We start from the raw sequence: 13,093 nt of genomic DNA on the forward strand, positions 1-13,093 counted from the left end.
CTCTGTTTCAAAAACGATGGAGAAAGTTTTCTATCGCTTCAAGTGGTCAATCACCAACACAATAAATTATGTCAAAGTTGAAAACGAAGCTGAAAGTGTTGAATCAGGTGGCCACAGCGCCCGCCGAGTCGAGGGTAGGCAAACAGCTGGACCTACGCGCCTAGTGGGTAGGCAGTGCCGCAAGCAGCCCTGCACGGCGTAGGCAACCACCGCAGCGCGTGGCGCCGCGCTCACGCCTGTCTGTCTGTCTGCCTGTCCGTCCGCCCGTTCACACACGCGCGGCGTAGCGCGGTCCAGCCTCCTCGCTCGCTCGCGCGGCGCGCAGCGGCCGCAGTTCAGTTCAGTTCGCTGACGAGACGGCGGACCTGGCGGACTGTGACGGGCAGCTGAACCGCACCGCGAGTACGCCGTGGTCGTCGACTAGCCGCGTCTCGCGGTTCGCGGCTTGGTTCGCGTCGCATCCCGGCGTCGGCCAAGACTCGCCGCGCGCCTGGTCCGCCTGGTGCATCCCATCCTGTCAGTCTCAGTCTCGGCGGTCAGACCGATGCGTCCCGCGGCGTAGCTCTGCGCTCCGCGCTCCGCCTAGCGCCGGGTGATGGGCCGTCGACCGGAGCAGGAAGTCTCGCGCTCGCGGCCGCCCCGGGGTGTCGTCGGCGTCGTCTCGGTGTCTCGGAGAGGGGGTGGGGCGCAGCGGCAGCGGGCACAGGCGCCGCACAAGGAGCCAGGGGCCGAAAGCCGGCGCACTGCACGGAACAGCGGTACGTAGCAGGGCCAGAAGACCGGTGGAGGCGGACAAAACTCCAGACAAGTCTTCAGGGTGCGAGAGAGGCAGACTGTCCGCGCGGGTAACTTTGGAGGCTGTTGACAATGACCGGCCCACACTGGCTGAATGACCACTCGCTGGCTGCGCCGAGGCTGCGCTGGCCACTCCCACACCTGCAGGCTGGGCCGGGCCGGGCCCCAAGAGTCCGTCCCGTCCGTCGCTCTGTCTCTCTCGCACTCGCGGGGCGTGGCGGAGGGCTGCACTCTCAGCCGGTCATCGTCAGACGAGGCACGCGCTTTTCTGGCGGCAAACTATTTTGAAGCACTGCTTAGCAATTGCTCAATACGGTTTTTTTTTATTAAAACAAATGTCAAAAAAAAAAATTTAATATTTAAGGAGAAAAAGTGAGTGCTACCGGGCTGAGCCTGCGAGAGGGAGAGAGACGGAGCGAAGAAGCGATTCTTTGGAATCGCTCGGCAGTCTCGTGCCACTCCGTGTGATCCGTGGCGCGCACGCCGAGCCGCACGCTCGCAGAATCGTGACCTACTATCCAGGATGGAGACTGCGAGGGAGGGGGGGAGGGGCGGCACCAGGATGGAGCGCCGCGAAGTGTCGCCAAGTTCAGGGTCAGCGCGCCGAGGAGGCTCTTCGAAGGCAGCAGCCCTCCCTGGGACTTCCCTCGGGCTGGTCCCACCCCCACCCCACCATCGCACCGCCCCGAAGCGCCGAACTCGTCACAGGCCTTGCCTCGGTGAGCTTCGGCTCGCTTCGGATGCGCCACTGTGCAGTCGCGACGGTATTTATTACCCGTAATCATCCGCGGTTCGCCAATAACTAGCGCGGGGGAATGCAGCCGCGCCGCCGGACCCTGCGGCCTGCGCGCGTCTGTCGCCCCAAGCGCTCGAGCTGCGTGCGTGTGAGTGTGTGTGTGTGCTCTGCACCTGCACTGTGTGGCCCCTTGCGCGTCGTCGTCGTCCTGGTGGGCAAGACGAGGCAGTGGGCGGGCCTGGCGGGACCGACCGGTCAAGGCGGCCCGGCCCGGCCCGGCGACGCGGACGCGCGGACGATCCCTCATGCTCTTGCTCTGTCCCAGGCTGTCCTCTGTTCCCGAACACCGTTACGCTTCCCTTAAACGCTGCATTTTCTTTTCTTTGTATTTGCACGGTGCATCCCCCCTCCCCTCCCCGGGCCGCGCCAGCCTCGCATTGGCCACTGCCCGCCCCGCTCGGACCAGTTCCTGAAGTACCCTGCGGAAAAACGGCAGGGCGGGCCGCCTCCGCCACCGCGAGCCAGCTCCAACTTCGCTCCGTTCTACAATCGCGCACTTTTCGTTATTTATCGGCGTATTTGTCGCAGCGCGTCAGACACTGGATACTGGACGCCGGACACCAGACGCTGCGCTAGCGCTGGCTAGAGCGCCGGGTCGTTCGTCAGTAACGCGATACAGCCCCTTTTGAAGGCGAGCAGAACGGAGACGAGCGGCGAACAAATGGCCAGTCAGTCCGACCGTCTGTCTGTGTGTCTGTCTGTCTGCCTGCCTGCCTGTCTGTGTGTCTGTCTGTCTGCCTGCCTGCATGTCTGTCTGTCTGTGTGTCTGTCCGTCTGCCTGCATGTCTGTCTGTCTGTCTGTCTGTCTGTCTGTCTGTCTGCCCGGCCGCCTGTTCGAACAGGGCGCTGTATCGGCAGGGCACGGCCTTGTGGTCACCTCTTGGTGGCGCCCGGCCGACGGCAAGGTCCACGTTCCCACACCTGCCCAGTATTGTCCTGAATCTTTCGTATTCCATTGTGCGTTCTCAGCCGCGGTGTCTATCCGTCCCGTCCGCCAGTCTTCGAGCCACCTAAGACAGTGCCTGGTTGGGCTCAACCCAAGACAGCGAAGCCAGTGGCTGGGCTCGCTGGGCGGAGATCGCCTGGCGGGTAGGCAGCCCTCTTGCTGCAGTGTAGCACACGGTAGCAGGGTGGCCTATCCATTCCTTCGCAGGCGCTAGAGCTGGTGGTGCCTAGCCAGCCGGTACGACTTGAACATTCAAGGCGCCTTTGCGGTGTAGTTGCCAATCCCTCCCTGGGCCGCAGGGCGGGAAACTTGAATGCACGGCAGCGCGTTGTGGGTGTGTTTTTTTTTCTTTGCCTCCGCGGCCGCGCGAGGCGTACAAGGATCACAAGGATGCAGGAATAAAGATGTCAGGGAGCGGCTCCTTGCTTGGGGGCCGTCACGGCCGTCTGTATTCAGGCCATCCAAAATGTCACACCTTTTTTCTCCGTCTCTCTGTCTCTGTCTCGATCGTCGCTGTGTGCGTGCCGCCTATCGGAGCGCACTTCCAATTCGCACGGAGCCGGGAAACTTCGGATCCGAAAGTCATTTTCGTCGCTCTGTCTCTCTCGCACTCATGGGAGGTGCGAGAGCGACAGGGCCCGTTGTGTTCACGTCTCCGTTCTGCTTCCTCCTCTACAGGTGGTGCCGCCGTCGCGCCGGCCTCTGCGCGCTATGCTTCAGGATGACCCCCCTGAGAACGCCCCTGATCCTGGCGGCACTCTTGGTGGCACCCACGCTGTCACAACACCACGGTAAGGCGGCAAAACGCACAGTGGATTTGCCAGAAGACCGGTGGAGGCGGCCGAAACTCTAGGCGCGTTTTGAGCTCCAGAGTCGCTAACCGGGACTCGAACCGAACGTGTGACCCCACCAATGGATTGCTCTCCGAACGAGGAATCCATTGGTGGGGTCACACGTTCGGTTCGAGTCCCATTTAGCGACTCTGGAGCTCAAAACGCGTCTGGAGTTTCGGCCGCCTCCACCGGCCCTCTGGCCCACAGCGCAAAGTGAAAAAAAGAGTAAAACGGTCGAAAAGGGAGACACGTGCGTGTATTGATGGACGTGCGCGCTGCTGCCGCTGCCGCCGCGTACCGGTCCCGGGCCTTTGACCTCGCGTGCGTGTGTGCCACGCCATGCCACGCCGCCACGCCACGCGTGGCGTGTTGAGTCCTTTTGACGTCTTGTTCGCGTTTGGCTGGCTTTGGCTGGCTTTGGCTGGCTTTGGCTGGCTGAGGTTTAGCCGTGCTTGAGCCATGCTTTAGCCAGCCACCTCTCTTCACCCGATCCCTACTCATTATCCCATTACCGAGGAATGCTCTGTCTCGCCGTCTCCTCTCGTCCTGCCCCATGGCCCTGCCGCATGGCCCTGCCTCGGGGGCAGCCAAACCTCGAGGTTTAGACGCGTTTTGAGCTCCAGAGTCGCTAAGTGGGACTCTAACCGAACGTGTGACCCCACCAATGGATTGCTCTCCGAACGAGGAATCCATTGGTGGGGTCACACGCTCCGGAGTCCCATTTAGCGACTCTGGAGCTCAAAACGCGTCTCTGGCCGCCTCCACCGGTCTTCCGGCAAGTCCACTGTGCGGCGCCAAGGCGGAGGGAGGTCACACAGTGTAGGTGCCACTCCGGGCATCCTGCAAGGCATCCTGGCAGTGCACCCACATACAAGACAAACTATGCGGCAGAGCGGCGAGGATGCGAGCGGACAGGTCAGCCGCCACACTCGAAGAGCAGCTGCTGCAGAAGTGGTGCAGACACTGCCGCGAAGGAGTGGGAGTAGGAGCGAGGGAGAGGGAGGCTGCGTTGGAGGACTCTGCCCGTGGACTCTGAGCAGGTGGACGAATCGACGTATAGATGGATGGATGGGTGGCGACCTTTTCTGTCAAAACTTGAGTGGGTTCGTCTGCTTTTTATTTTGGCGCGTTTGGCGCCCACCTCGCCGCCCGCCTGTTTCTCTGTTTGTCCGTCCGTCTGTCCGTCCGTCCGTCCGCCTCATTGCCTCGCCACGGCAAAGTGCAAAGTTCAACAAGAGTTTTGGCGCTGTGTTTGCCGCGCTGCACCGAGGCGCCGCGCAGTGGGCCAGAAGACCGGTGGAGGCGGCCAAACCTCTAGACGCGTTTTGAGCTCCAGAGTCGCTAAATGGGACTCAAACCGAACGTGTGACCCCACCAATGGATTGCTCTCCGAACGAGGAATCCATTGGTGGGGTCACACGCTCGGTTCGAGTCCCATTTAGCGACTCTGGAGCGGCACCGGTGTACGGTGTACAGACGCGGTACACGGCTAAGGCGGCTACCGAGGCCTTCCGGCGCGCCAGAGGAACAGGGCGCTCCCGAACAGTGTGCTTTCGTCGCTCTGTCTCTCTCCCACTCACGGGGCTGGCCGCGAGTGCGAGAGAGACAGACTGGCCAATTTGAAATTAATTACGCGGAAGGAGGCGTCCGAACGGGGCGACCGGGTGGGTAATAACTTCGGAAGCCAACACGCTGCTACGCTGCTATTAGAGCAGTACCCGGTGTTTACGGAGTGTTTGGCCGTCGGCTGGGCCCCGGCCAATCGCAGGCCGCCCCTCGAGAGATGACCTCACGCCCAGCCAATGGCAGCCCGCGCCCCGAAGGATGATCTCACGCCCAGCCAATGGCAGCGAGCCATATCTGATTCACTCTCCCGCCAGCTAGCTACTCGCTAAGTATATCCTCTCCGATCCCCTCCGTTCCAGAGCACCGGGCGGGCCTGGGGCCGCTGCTCGCGAGTGGCTCCGTCTCTCTCGCACTCACGGGGCGCATGCAGTGCCCCGCAGGGGTGCGAGGGAGACGGCGCGATCTGCGGTTTTTCCAGGAGGAGGAAATGAGAAGTGGCCGTTGTCGTTTTCCCGCTCGAATCGGCTTGACTTTGCAACACCGGGCAACACTAATGCACTCGTACAGTGTCGGTGACAGGCAGCTTGCCAGCTTGTTGCTGTGCTCAAATTGTTTCGGCTGTTTCCATGGGGCTTCGCGCCGAGCTTCGCACCCTCTGCACGTGTGGGGACACTGTGGGGACGCTGTGGGGACGCTGTGGGGACGCTGTGGGGACGCTGTGGGGACGCTGTGGGGACGCTGTGGGGACGCTGTGGGGACACTTTGGGGACACTGTGGGGACGCTGTCGTTCATCCTGCTCAACTTTCACTGCGAACTTCTGCCCTGCCGCTGCCCGAAAAACATTGACCCACCCACTCTAAAACTCATCGGGTCGCCAAAACCGCGACCACCCCAACAAAGCTGGCGCTACTTTGTGTTGAAAGTTTGCCTGCAAGAGAGTCTGTCTCGGGACCACTTTGGCTGGGCCGGTCGGCCCCGACGCCCCCCCCCCTCCCCCCAATCGATTCCCCACTCATTCATGCATGCGCGCGGCGCGGATTACTTCGAAAATTTTCCGCCAATGACTGCCTTGTCCTTTACCGTCAAAAGGTGCCGCTGTTGTTGCTGCTGTCGCTGTTGTTGTTGGTGCTGCTACACTAGTAATTAGAAGCCGGAGATCCTGATGTTATCTAGCAGCATAACGTCCACTCAATCCCATCGCGTAATAGGCGTGTGAGTGTGTGCGTGTGTGTGTGCCTGTGTGCGCACGTGTGGCTGTGTGCGGGCGTTTGTGTGCATGCGTGTGCGTGGAACGGAACTGCTACAGCCAACTGGCATGGCGAGGAAAAGGTGCGACAATTATTGAGACGCGCGAAAAAAAGATCGAAAATCGTCGCGAGGAAAAATGAAAACGTGTTTTACGAAAATAAATGCCGGGTGAAAAATCGGTGGCGGCAAGCGTTTGGAAGCTGTGCGAGAGAGACGGCGATGAAAGCGGAGTTCGGAGTCGCTCTGCTGGCGGCCCACAGTGGACCAGAAGACCGGTGGAGGCGGTCGAAACGCCGGACGCGTTTTGAGCTCCAGAGTCGCTAAATGGGACTCGAACCGAACGTGTGACTCCGCCAATGGACTGCTCTCCGAACGAGGAATCCATTGGTGGGGTCACACGCTCGGTTCGAGTCCTGTTCAGTGACTCTGGAGCTCAAAACGCGTCCGGTGTTTTAGCCGCCTGCACCGGTCTTCTGGCCCACTGTGCGGCCCCGCCGATGGTGACTCACTCCGCGCCGAGCTGCCGAGCGGGTGCGGGCTAGTCTGTCCTGGCAACTCTGCCAGCAGACTGATTCCGAGAGCCGTTTTCGTCGCTCTGTCTCTCTCGCGCGCATGCGGGACGCCCCGCCGTGCGAGAGAGCCAGGGCGACGAAAACGACTCTCAGCCATTCACTTTTATGTTTTTACGAATAGCGTGAATAAGTTGTCTGCCTTTTCCTTAAGAACAAGACGAAAACAAGAAGAAACTGGTTCGGTCTTTGACTTGGTCGTTCCCCCAGGACTGTTCTCGGGCGCCGTGCCCGGCGGCCGGCTGGTGTTCCCCAGGAAGGTGGTGGCGGGGGAGGCCCTGGACGACGAGGCCCTGGAGCACCACCACGGCCACGGCCACCAGCACCACCGGCAGCGCAGAGCGCGGAGACTCGCTCTGCAGCACGGCACCTGGCTGCCCGACGCCCACGATGACCCTGGTGAGGCTGGAGAGCTTCTCGGAGCTCGCGGAGCTTGGGGCCTTCGAGCTGCAGCGAGCCTGCCAGACCTCAAAGGCCCAGGCCCGTGCCTCCGCACCAGTGCTGCCACATAAGCAGGCCCAAATTGCACCGGTGTGCCAGTGTCCGCAGGGCGGCCAACATCAACATGCAAACCAATGCAAACAGCCTGAAGTTGGCAACCCTTCGACACTGGTGCATCGCTGGCCTTTTGCCTGCTTGCGTGGCAACACTGCTCCGACCCTTGAACCTGGCGGGCTTTTGCACCACTGGGGCCAGTGACCTTGACCTTGGCGTTGACCTTGACCGTGGCCTTGGCGACCTTGGCAGCCGTGCAGTACGACGTGCTGCTGGACGGCGGGGCGCCGCGACGCCTGCTGCTGTGGCCCAGCACGTCCTTCCTGGCGCCGGCGCTGCGCGTGGACCGCGGCGTGGACCGCGGCCGGTACAAGCGCTCGCTGCCCTGGACGCCGCCTTCGACGCGGTCCTCGAGGCGCCGACGCAGCGTCACCACCTGCCACTACCGCGGCGTGGTCCAGGGCGACCCGCGCTCCAGCGTCGCCGTCTCAGCCTGCGGACAGGGGCTGGTGAGTGACCCGTTGGGACCGCCAAAGTGTTTCGAGTGTAACCCCAACGCCCCCCTTGACGCCAGGTAGGGTTCGTGAAGACCACCGGGGCGGACTACTGGCTGGAGCCCCTCGGGCCCAAGGCGGCCAACTCCTCGGCGCACGTGGTGTTCCAGCGCCGCGGGGGCGGCGGCCGGCGGCGCGGCCAGAGGCGGCGGCAGCGGGGGCGGCGGCGGCGCCGCAGGCACGAGAAGGACTGCGGCACCAGAGGTACGACTGGCGCGACGGCGCCGCACCGGCTCGGCGTCGTGCAGTTTGTGTTACGTGGTTTGTGCACGCCGTGCCCGCAGACCCCGCCCGCCGCAACGAGACGTCGTCCCTGGCGTGGCGGCGCGGTGCGGACGTCGCCGTGCAGCAGAGGCGGCGCGGCCAGGACGCCGACGACGCGCGGCCAGGGCCTCGAGGACCGCGTCGACGGGGACCTCGGAGGAAGCCGCGGTCCATCAGCAACGAGAAGCACGTGGAGGTGACCCTGGTGGCCGACCAGTCCATGACGGCCTTCCACCAGGACGGCGACATCGAGACGTACCTGCTCACCATCATGAACATGGTCAGTGCCATGGTCAGTGCCATGGGCAGTGGCCGCTGTCCTCGCCCTCCTCCTACGCTGTTAAAATGCTTAATTTCCCCCCTCAGGTCTCGGCCATGTACCACGACCCCACCATCGGGAACCTCATCAACGTGGCCGTGGTCCGGATCATCCTGATGGACGAGTGGGTGGCGCAGGTACGCAGAGACTTGGCTCTGTCTCTGGCACACTCGTGGCGCTAGGGGTGCGAGAGAGACAGTGCGCGGCTGTGTGTTGCAGGACGAGCAGGACACGTTCAACTCGTCGGTGAACGCGGACCGGACGCTGGGCTCCTTCTGCCGCTGGGCCGCGCAGGTCAACCCGGCCGACGAGGCGGACCCCCACCACCACGACGTCGCCGTGCTCATCACAAGGTGCACTAGAACAAGAAAAAAGTTGGTATTCGAACCAGGGACTTCCTCTGACCTTCCTTCCTTCTCCGCGCCGCAGGGTTGACATCTGCGCGCGGCGCGACACGCCCTGCAACACGCTGGGGGTGGCCCACGTCGGCGGCATGTGCACGCCGGACAGGTCGTGCTCCGTGAACCAGGACAACGGCATCGTGCTGGCGCACACCATCGCCCACGAGATGGGCCACAAGTGCGTGCGTCACCATGCAGCAGCACCGCCACAAAATGAGAAACGGCCGAGTTTAATTTGTTTTCGCGCCGCAGCTTCGGCATGGCGCACGACACCGAGACGTCCGGCTGCCCCCGGAAGGTGGACAACGTGCTGCACGTCATGACCCCCACCTTCGAGGCGGACAACCACCGCATGGCGTGGAGCCCCTGCAGCCGGCGCAGCATCACCGCCTTCCTCGAGTGAGTGCACCGCGACACCGCGGCACCGCGGCACCGCGACGCGTTTAGAGCTCCAGAGTCGCTGAATGGGACTCGAAGCGAGCGTGTGACCCCACCAATGGATTGCTCTCCGAACGAGGAATCCATTGGTGGGGTCACACGCTCGCTTCGAGTCCTGTTTAGCGACTCTGGAGCTCAAAACGCGTCCGGGGTTTCGGCCGCCTCCACCGTTCTTCTGGCCCACTGTGCGTCGAACCGTTGAACCATCGAATCCATGCGCAGCGTCGGCAAGGGGGCGTGCCTGGACGACGCGCCCACCCTGGGCGGCTTCCAGTACCCCGACATGCCGGCCGGCTCCATGTACGACGTGGAGCACCAGTGCCGCCTGCAGTTCGGCACCGAGGAGGCCGGCGTCTGCCCCGCCGACTCGGAGGAGGTGGGTCTCTATCTCTCTCTCTCTCGCTCTGGCGGGCCGCCTCTTGGGTGCGAGAGGGACGGAGCGATGTGGCTAGCGCCTGCGAGGCGGGGGCGGGCCGCGCCGCCGGGCAGCCCTGTTCGGCGGGCTTGCCTACCCTCTTCCTGGCAGGCGCTCCAACCGACCGATGTTGTAGATAATGTCTTCTCTCCGTCTTCAAGGTGTGCACGCGTTTGTGGTGCGAGGTGGAGGGCCAGTGCACCACACTGCTGCAGCCGGCGGCGCCGGGGACGGCCTGCGGCAAACACAAAGTGAGTCCAAAGCAGTGGCCCCAGTGGCGCAATCGGTTAGCGCACGGTACTTATAGGACAGTGTTCGTGAGCAATGCCGGGGTTGTGAGTTCGAGCCTCACCTGGGGCAGAATATTTTTTTTCGAAGTGATTGTTTTTTGCGTGCAGTGGTGCCAGGACCAGCAGTGCACCGAGATGGCGGAGCTGGCCGAGCCCGTGCCGGGCGGCTGGTCGTCGTGGGGCGAGTGGGGGCCCTGCTCGCGGTCCTGCGGCGCCGGAGTCTCCATCCTGGAGCGCCGCTGCGACCACCCCACCCCCCGCCACGGCGGCGCCTACTGCCTGGGCGAGCGGCGTCGGTACCGCGTCTGCAACACGCAGGTGACAACAAAGCAGAAACTCTTTCTCATTCTGACTTGGTTGCCAAGCATTATGTCGATGACTAAAAACGCGCCCTGTTTGAACCGGCGTAGCCGTGCCCCGAGGACGCGCCCTCGTTCCGCGCGGTGCAGTGCGCCGCCTACAACAACCGCACCTACCACGGCCACTACGCCAACTACACGTGGCTGCCGTACTTCGACGCGGACGAGCCGTGCGAGCTGTACTGCTCCGACTCCGAGGACACCGTCATCGTGCCGTGGGGCGGCGCCGTGGCGGACGGCACGCCCTGCAACGTGGGCCGCAGGGACATGTGCATCGGCCGGGTCTGCCGGGTGAGTGGCGCGGGTTCGAGTCCCGCCGGGGTGCGCCTTCACTTTGTTTGCTTTTTGATGTTGTTTTTGTTGTTGCCGCGCAGAAAGTGGGCTGCGACTGGACGGTGGACTCGGACGCGGTGGAGGACCGGTGCGGCGTGTGCCGGGGGGACGGCAGCCAGTGCGACACGGTGTCCGGCACCTACAGCAGGCCCGACGGCTACGGTACGCCACCAGCTTCTCTCCCTCTCTCTCGCGCCGCCGCGGCCTGCGGGACGGCCGTCGAGTGCAAGAGAGACAGAGCGACGAAAGCCGCGGAGTGAAATGGTTGTTGGTGTCCGGCAGGCTACATCGAGGCCTTCCAGGTGCCGCCCGGCGCGCGCAACGTGCTCATCGCGGAGGTGTCCGCGTCCAGGAACTTCATCGGCATCGGCAGTACGTCCAAGCCCGCCTTCTACCTCAACGGCCGCAGGTACGCCGCCCGTCTCTCTCGCGCTCGTGGAGCGTGGAGGCGCGAGAGAGACAGGCCTGATGATTGCCCGTCCGCAGGAAGATCACCCTGCCGGGGGAGTACGACGTGGGCGGCACGGCGGCGCTGTACGAGCGCGTCGGCGACCTGGAGACCGTGCGGATCCCCGGGCCCCTCCGCGACGGCATCCTCATCTACGTGAGTTTGTCTGCCTCAAGAGCGAACCGAACGTGTGACCCCACCAATGGATTGCTCTCCGAACGAGGAATCCATTGGTGGGGTCACTCGCTCGGTTCGAGTCCTGTTTAGCGACTCTGGAGCTCGAAACACGTCTGAAATTTGGGCCGCCTCCACCGGTGTGTGCAACGGCAACCCTTCGCAGGTCATCTTCCGCGGGCGCGCGCGCAACCCGGGCCTCAAGTACCAGTACACTGTGCGGCGGCCGGGCACCGTCCTGCCGTCGCTGTCGTGGCGCTGGGCGGACTGGTCGGCCTGTTCCGCCACGTGCGGGGGAGGCCGGCAGGAGCTGCGCGCCGTGTGCGCCGCCTCCATGGGGGCCCTGGGCCCCGAGGGGGCCTTCAACGCGGTCGCCGACAGCGAGTGCGAGGAGATGGTCGGACCCAGACCGCCGGACCAGAACAGGACGTGCGCCAGCCACGCCTGCCCGGCGACGTGAGTACAGCCCGCCCGGCCCGGCCGGCCTGCAGCGCCGCGGCTAGGCAGTGCCGCTGCGCGCGGCCGCGCGTTGGGTGGCCTAGCCGCCAGGCGCTCCCGTTCGCCGCTGCAACGCGCGCGATGAGATTTGGCGCGGGCAGGCTTCCTCATCTTTGTTCCGACTGCCCCCAGGTGGTGGACGGGCCCCTGGCAGGTGTGCACTGCGACGTGCGGCGACGCGGTGGGGCGACGCCGGTCGGTGCTCTGCGTCGTCCGCGGCCGCCAGGACATGGCGCTGCCGGACGCGGAGTGCGACCCGGACACGCGGCCCGACGAGCAAGAGCGGTGTCGCGACGTGCCGCCCTGCCCGTCGCCCTCGCCGCCGACCGCCAACGACACCACAGCCGGGGACCTGTTCCCGGTGACGCTGTCCCGGCCGTCGGCGGCAGGCCACCAGGACGACGTCCTGGAGCTCGACGGCGGCCTCGACCTGGACCTGGACAACCTGGCGGACGACGAGCGCGAGTACCTGGTCAACTACACCACGTTCTTCCAGGGCCCGCTGCCCGCCCTGAGTCGCCGCGGCCTTGGGGGCGGCGGCCACGCGACCAGCCAGGCGCCGCCCCCAGGAGCAGGCCGCCCCCCGGCCCGGGGGCGGCGGGGGCGGCACCCGGCCCGGGGGTGTGGGAGGACGACATGGAGCTGCCCGTTCGCGCGCGCCCCCTCCCCTTGCGGGAGCGGAAGCGCTACCCGCACACGCGGGGCCCCCTGGGGGGTAACGGCAGCCGGGGCCAGGCCCACCAGGGCCACCAGGGCCACCAGGCCCACCAGGGCCACCAGGCCCACCAGGGCCACCAGGCCCACCAGGGCCACCAGGCCCACCAGGGCCACCAGGCCCACCAGGGCCACCAGGCCCACCAGGGCCACCAGGCCCACCAGGGCCACGCCTACCTGGGGCCCAAGCGCAAGCAGCAGAGGCGGAAGCAACTACGGTCCAAGAGCGGCCACCAAGGCCACGCCAAGGACGCCAAGGACCTCGACAAGGCCAAGGACACCTTCTTCCTGACCATCGAGTAGCCGCCACCGAGAGTCTGCCTCGTCGCCGACGATAAGACAAGCTTGCTCATGTTTCTGAGCTTCTGTTTGTAACTTAATACTTCTTCAATAAAATCGATAAAAATCGTTTTTTTTAAATCGAGCTCTATGAAGCAACACCCCTCCCCTTTACACCAGCCGTCAGTGAACGCTGCCCGAAAACAAATAAACTTGCCAAAGAGCGACGGCGACGGCTGCAGACGATGATGCCGTGCTCTGTCTTCTTCGCTCTGTTCCTCTCGCACCACGGTGCCCCCGCAGGAGTCCGAGAAAGACAGTGACAAGCACTGCCGAAACGCCGTCCAGCACCGTCCAG

The 13,093-nt window shown here is 64.2% G+C and overlaps 1 protein-coding gene and 1 non-coding gene across 2 annotated transcripts; both read left to right on the forward strand.

Moving 5' to 3' along the window:
* Positions 1-363: 363 nt before the first annotated feature.
* LOC117648415 (A disintegrin and metalloproteinase with thrombospondin motifs 7-like) lies at positions 364-12,925 on the forward strand. Its single transcript, XM_034390919.1, has 20 exons — positions 364-758; positions 3,216-3,328; positions 6,965-7,153; positions 7,502-7,758; positions 7,824-7,929; positions 8,160-8,347; positions 8,434-8,523; positions 8,606-8,739; positions 8,816-8,965; positions 9,040-9,186; positions 9,448-9,601; positions 9,802-9,891; positions 10,039-10,248; positions 10,341-10,580; positions 10,664-10,784; positions 10,905-11,031; positions 11,109-11,226; positions 11,411-11,700; positions 11,875-12,285; positions 12,916-12,925. Exons 2-20 carry the CDS (start codon positions 3,259-3,261, stop codon positions 12,923-12,925), a joined length of 3,102 nt encoding a protein of 1,033 aa, XP_034246810.1. The 5' UTR covers positions 364-758; positions 3,216-3,258.
* Positions 9,909-10,000, forward strand: Trnai-uau. Its single transcript is given in 2 exon segments — positions 9,909-9,946; positions 9,965-10,000. It is a non-coding gene; the product is annotated as a tRNA-Ile (tRNA).
* Positions 12,926-13,093: the final 168 nt, after the last annotated feature.

This window comes from Thrips palmi, unplaced genomic scaffold, assembly GCF_012932325.1.
Source record: "Thrips palmi isolate BJ-2018 unplaced genomic scaffold, TpBJ-2018v1 HiC_scaffold_3, whole genome shotgun sequence".
Taxonomy (NCBI): Eukaryota; Metazoa; Arthropoda; class Insecta; order Thysanoptera; family Thripidae; genus Thrips; species Thrips palmi.

Excerpts from the sequence above, each read along its gene's own strand:
- LOC117648415 (XM_034390919.1), top strand. The coding sequence starts at position 3,259 with ATGACCCCCCTGAGAACGCCCCTGATCCTGGCGGCACTCTTGGTGGCA. Across the intron at positions 7,930-8,159 it reads CCAGCGCCGCGGGGGCGGCG|GGCGCGGCCAGGACGCCGAC; the intron begins GCCGGCGGCGCG and ends TGCAGCAGAGGC. Across the intron at positions 10,785-10,904 it reads CAGCAGGCCCGACGGCTACG|GCTACATCGAGGCCTTCCAG; the intron begins GTACGCCACCAG and ends GGTGTCCGGCAG.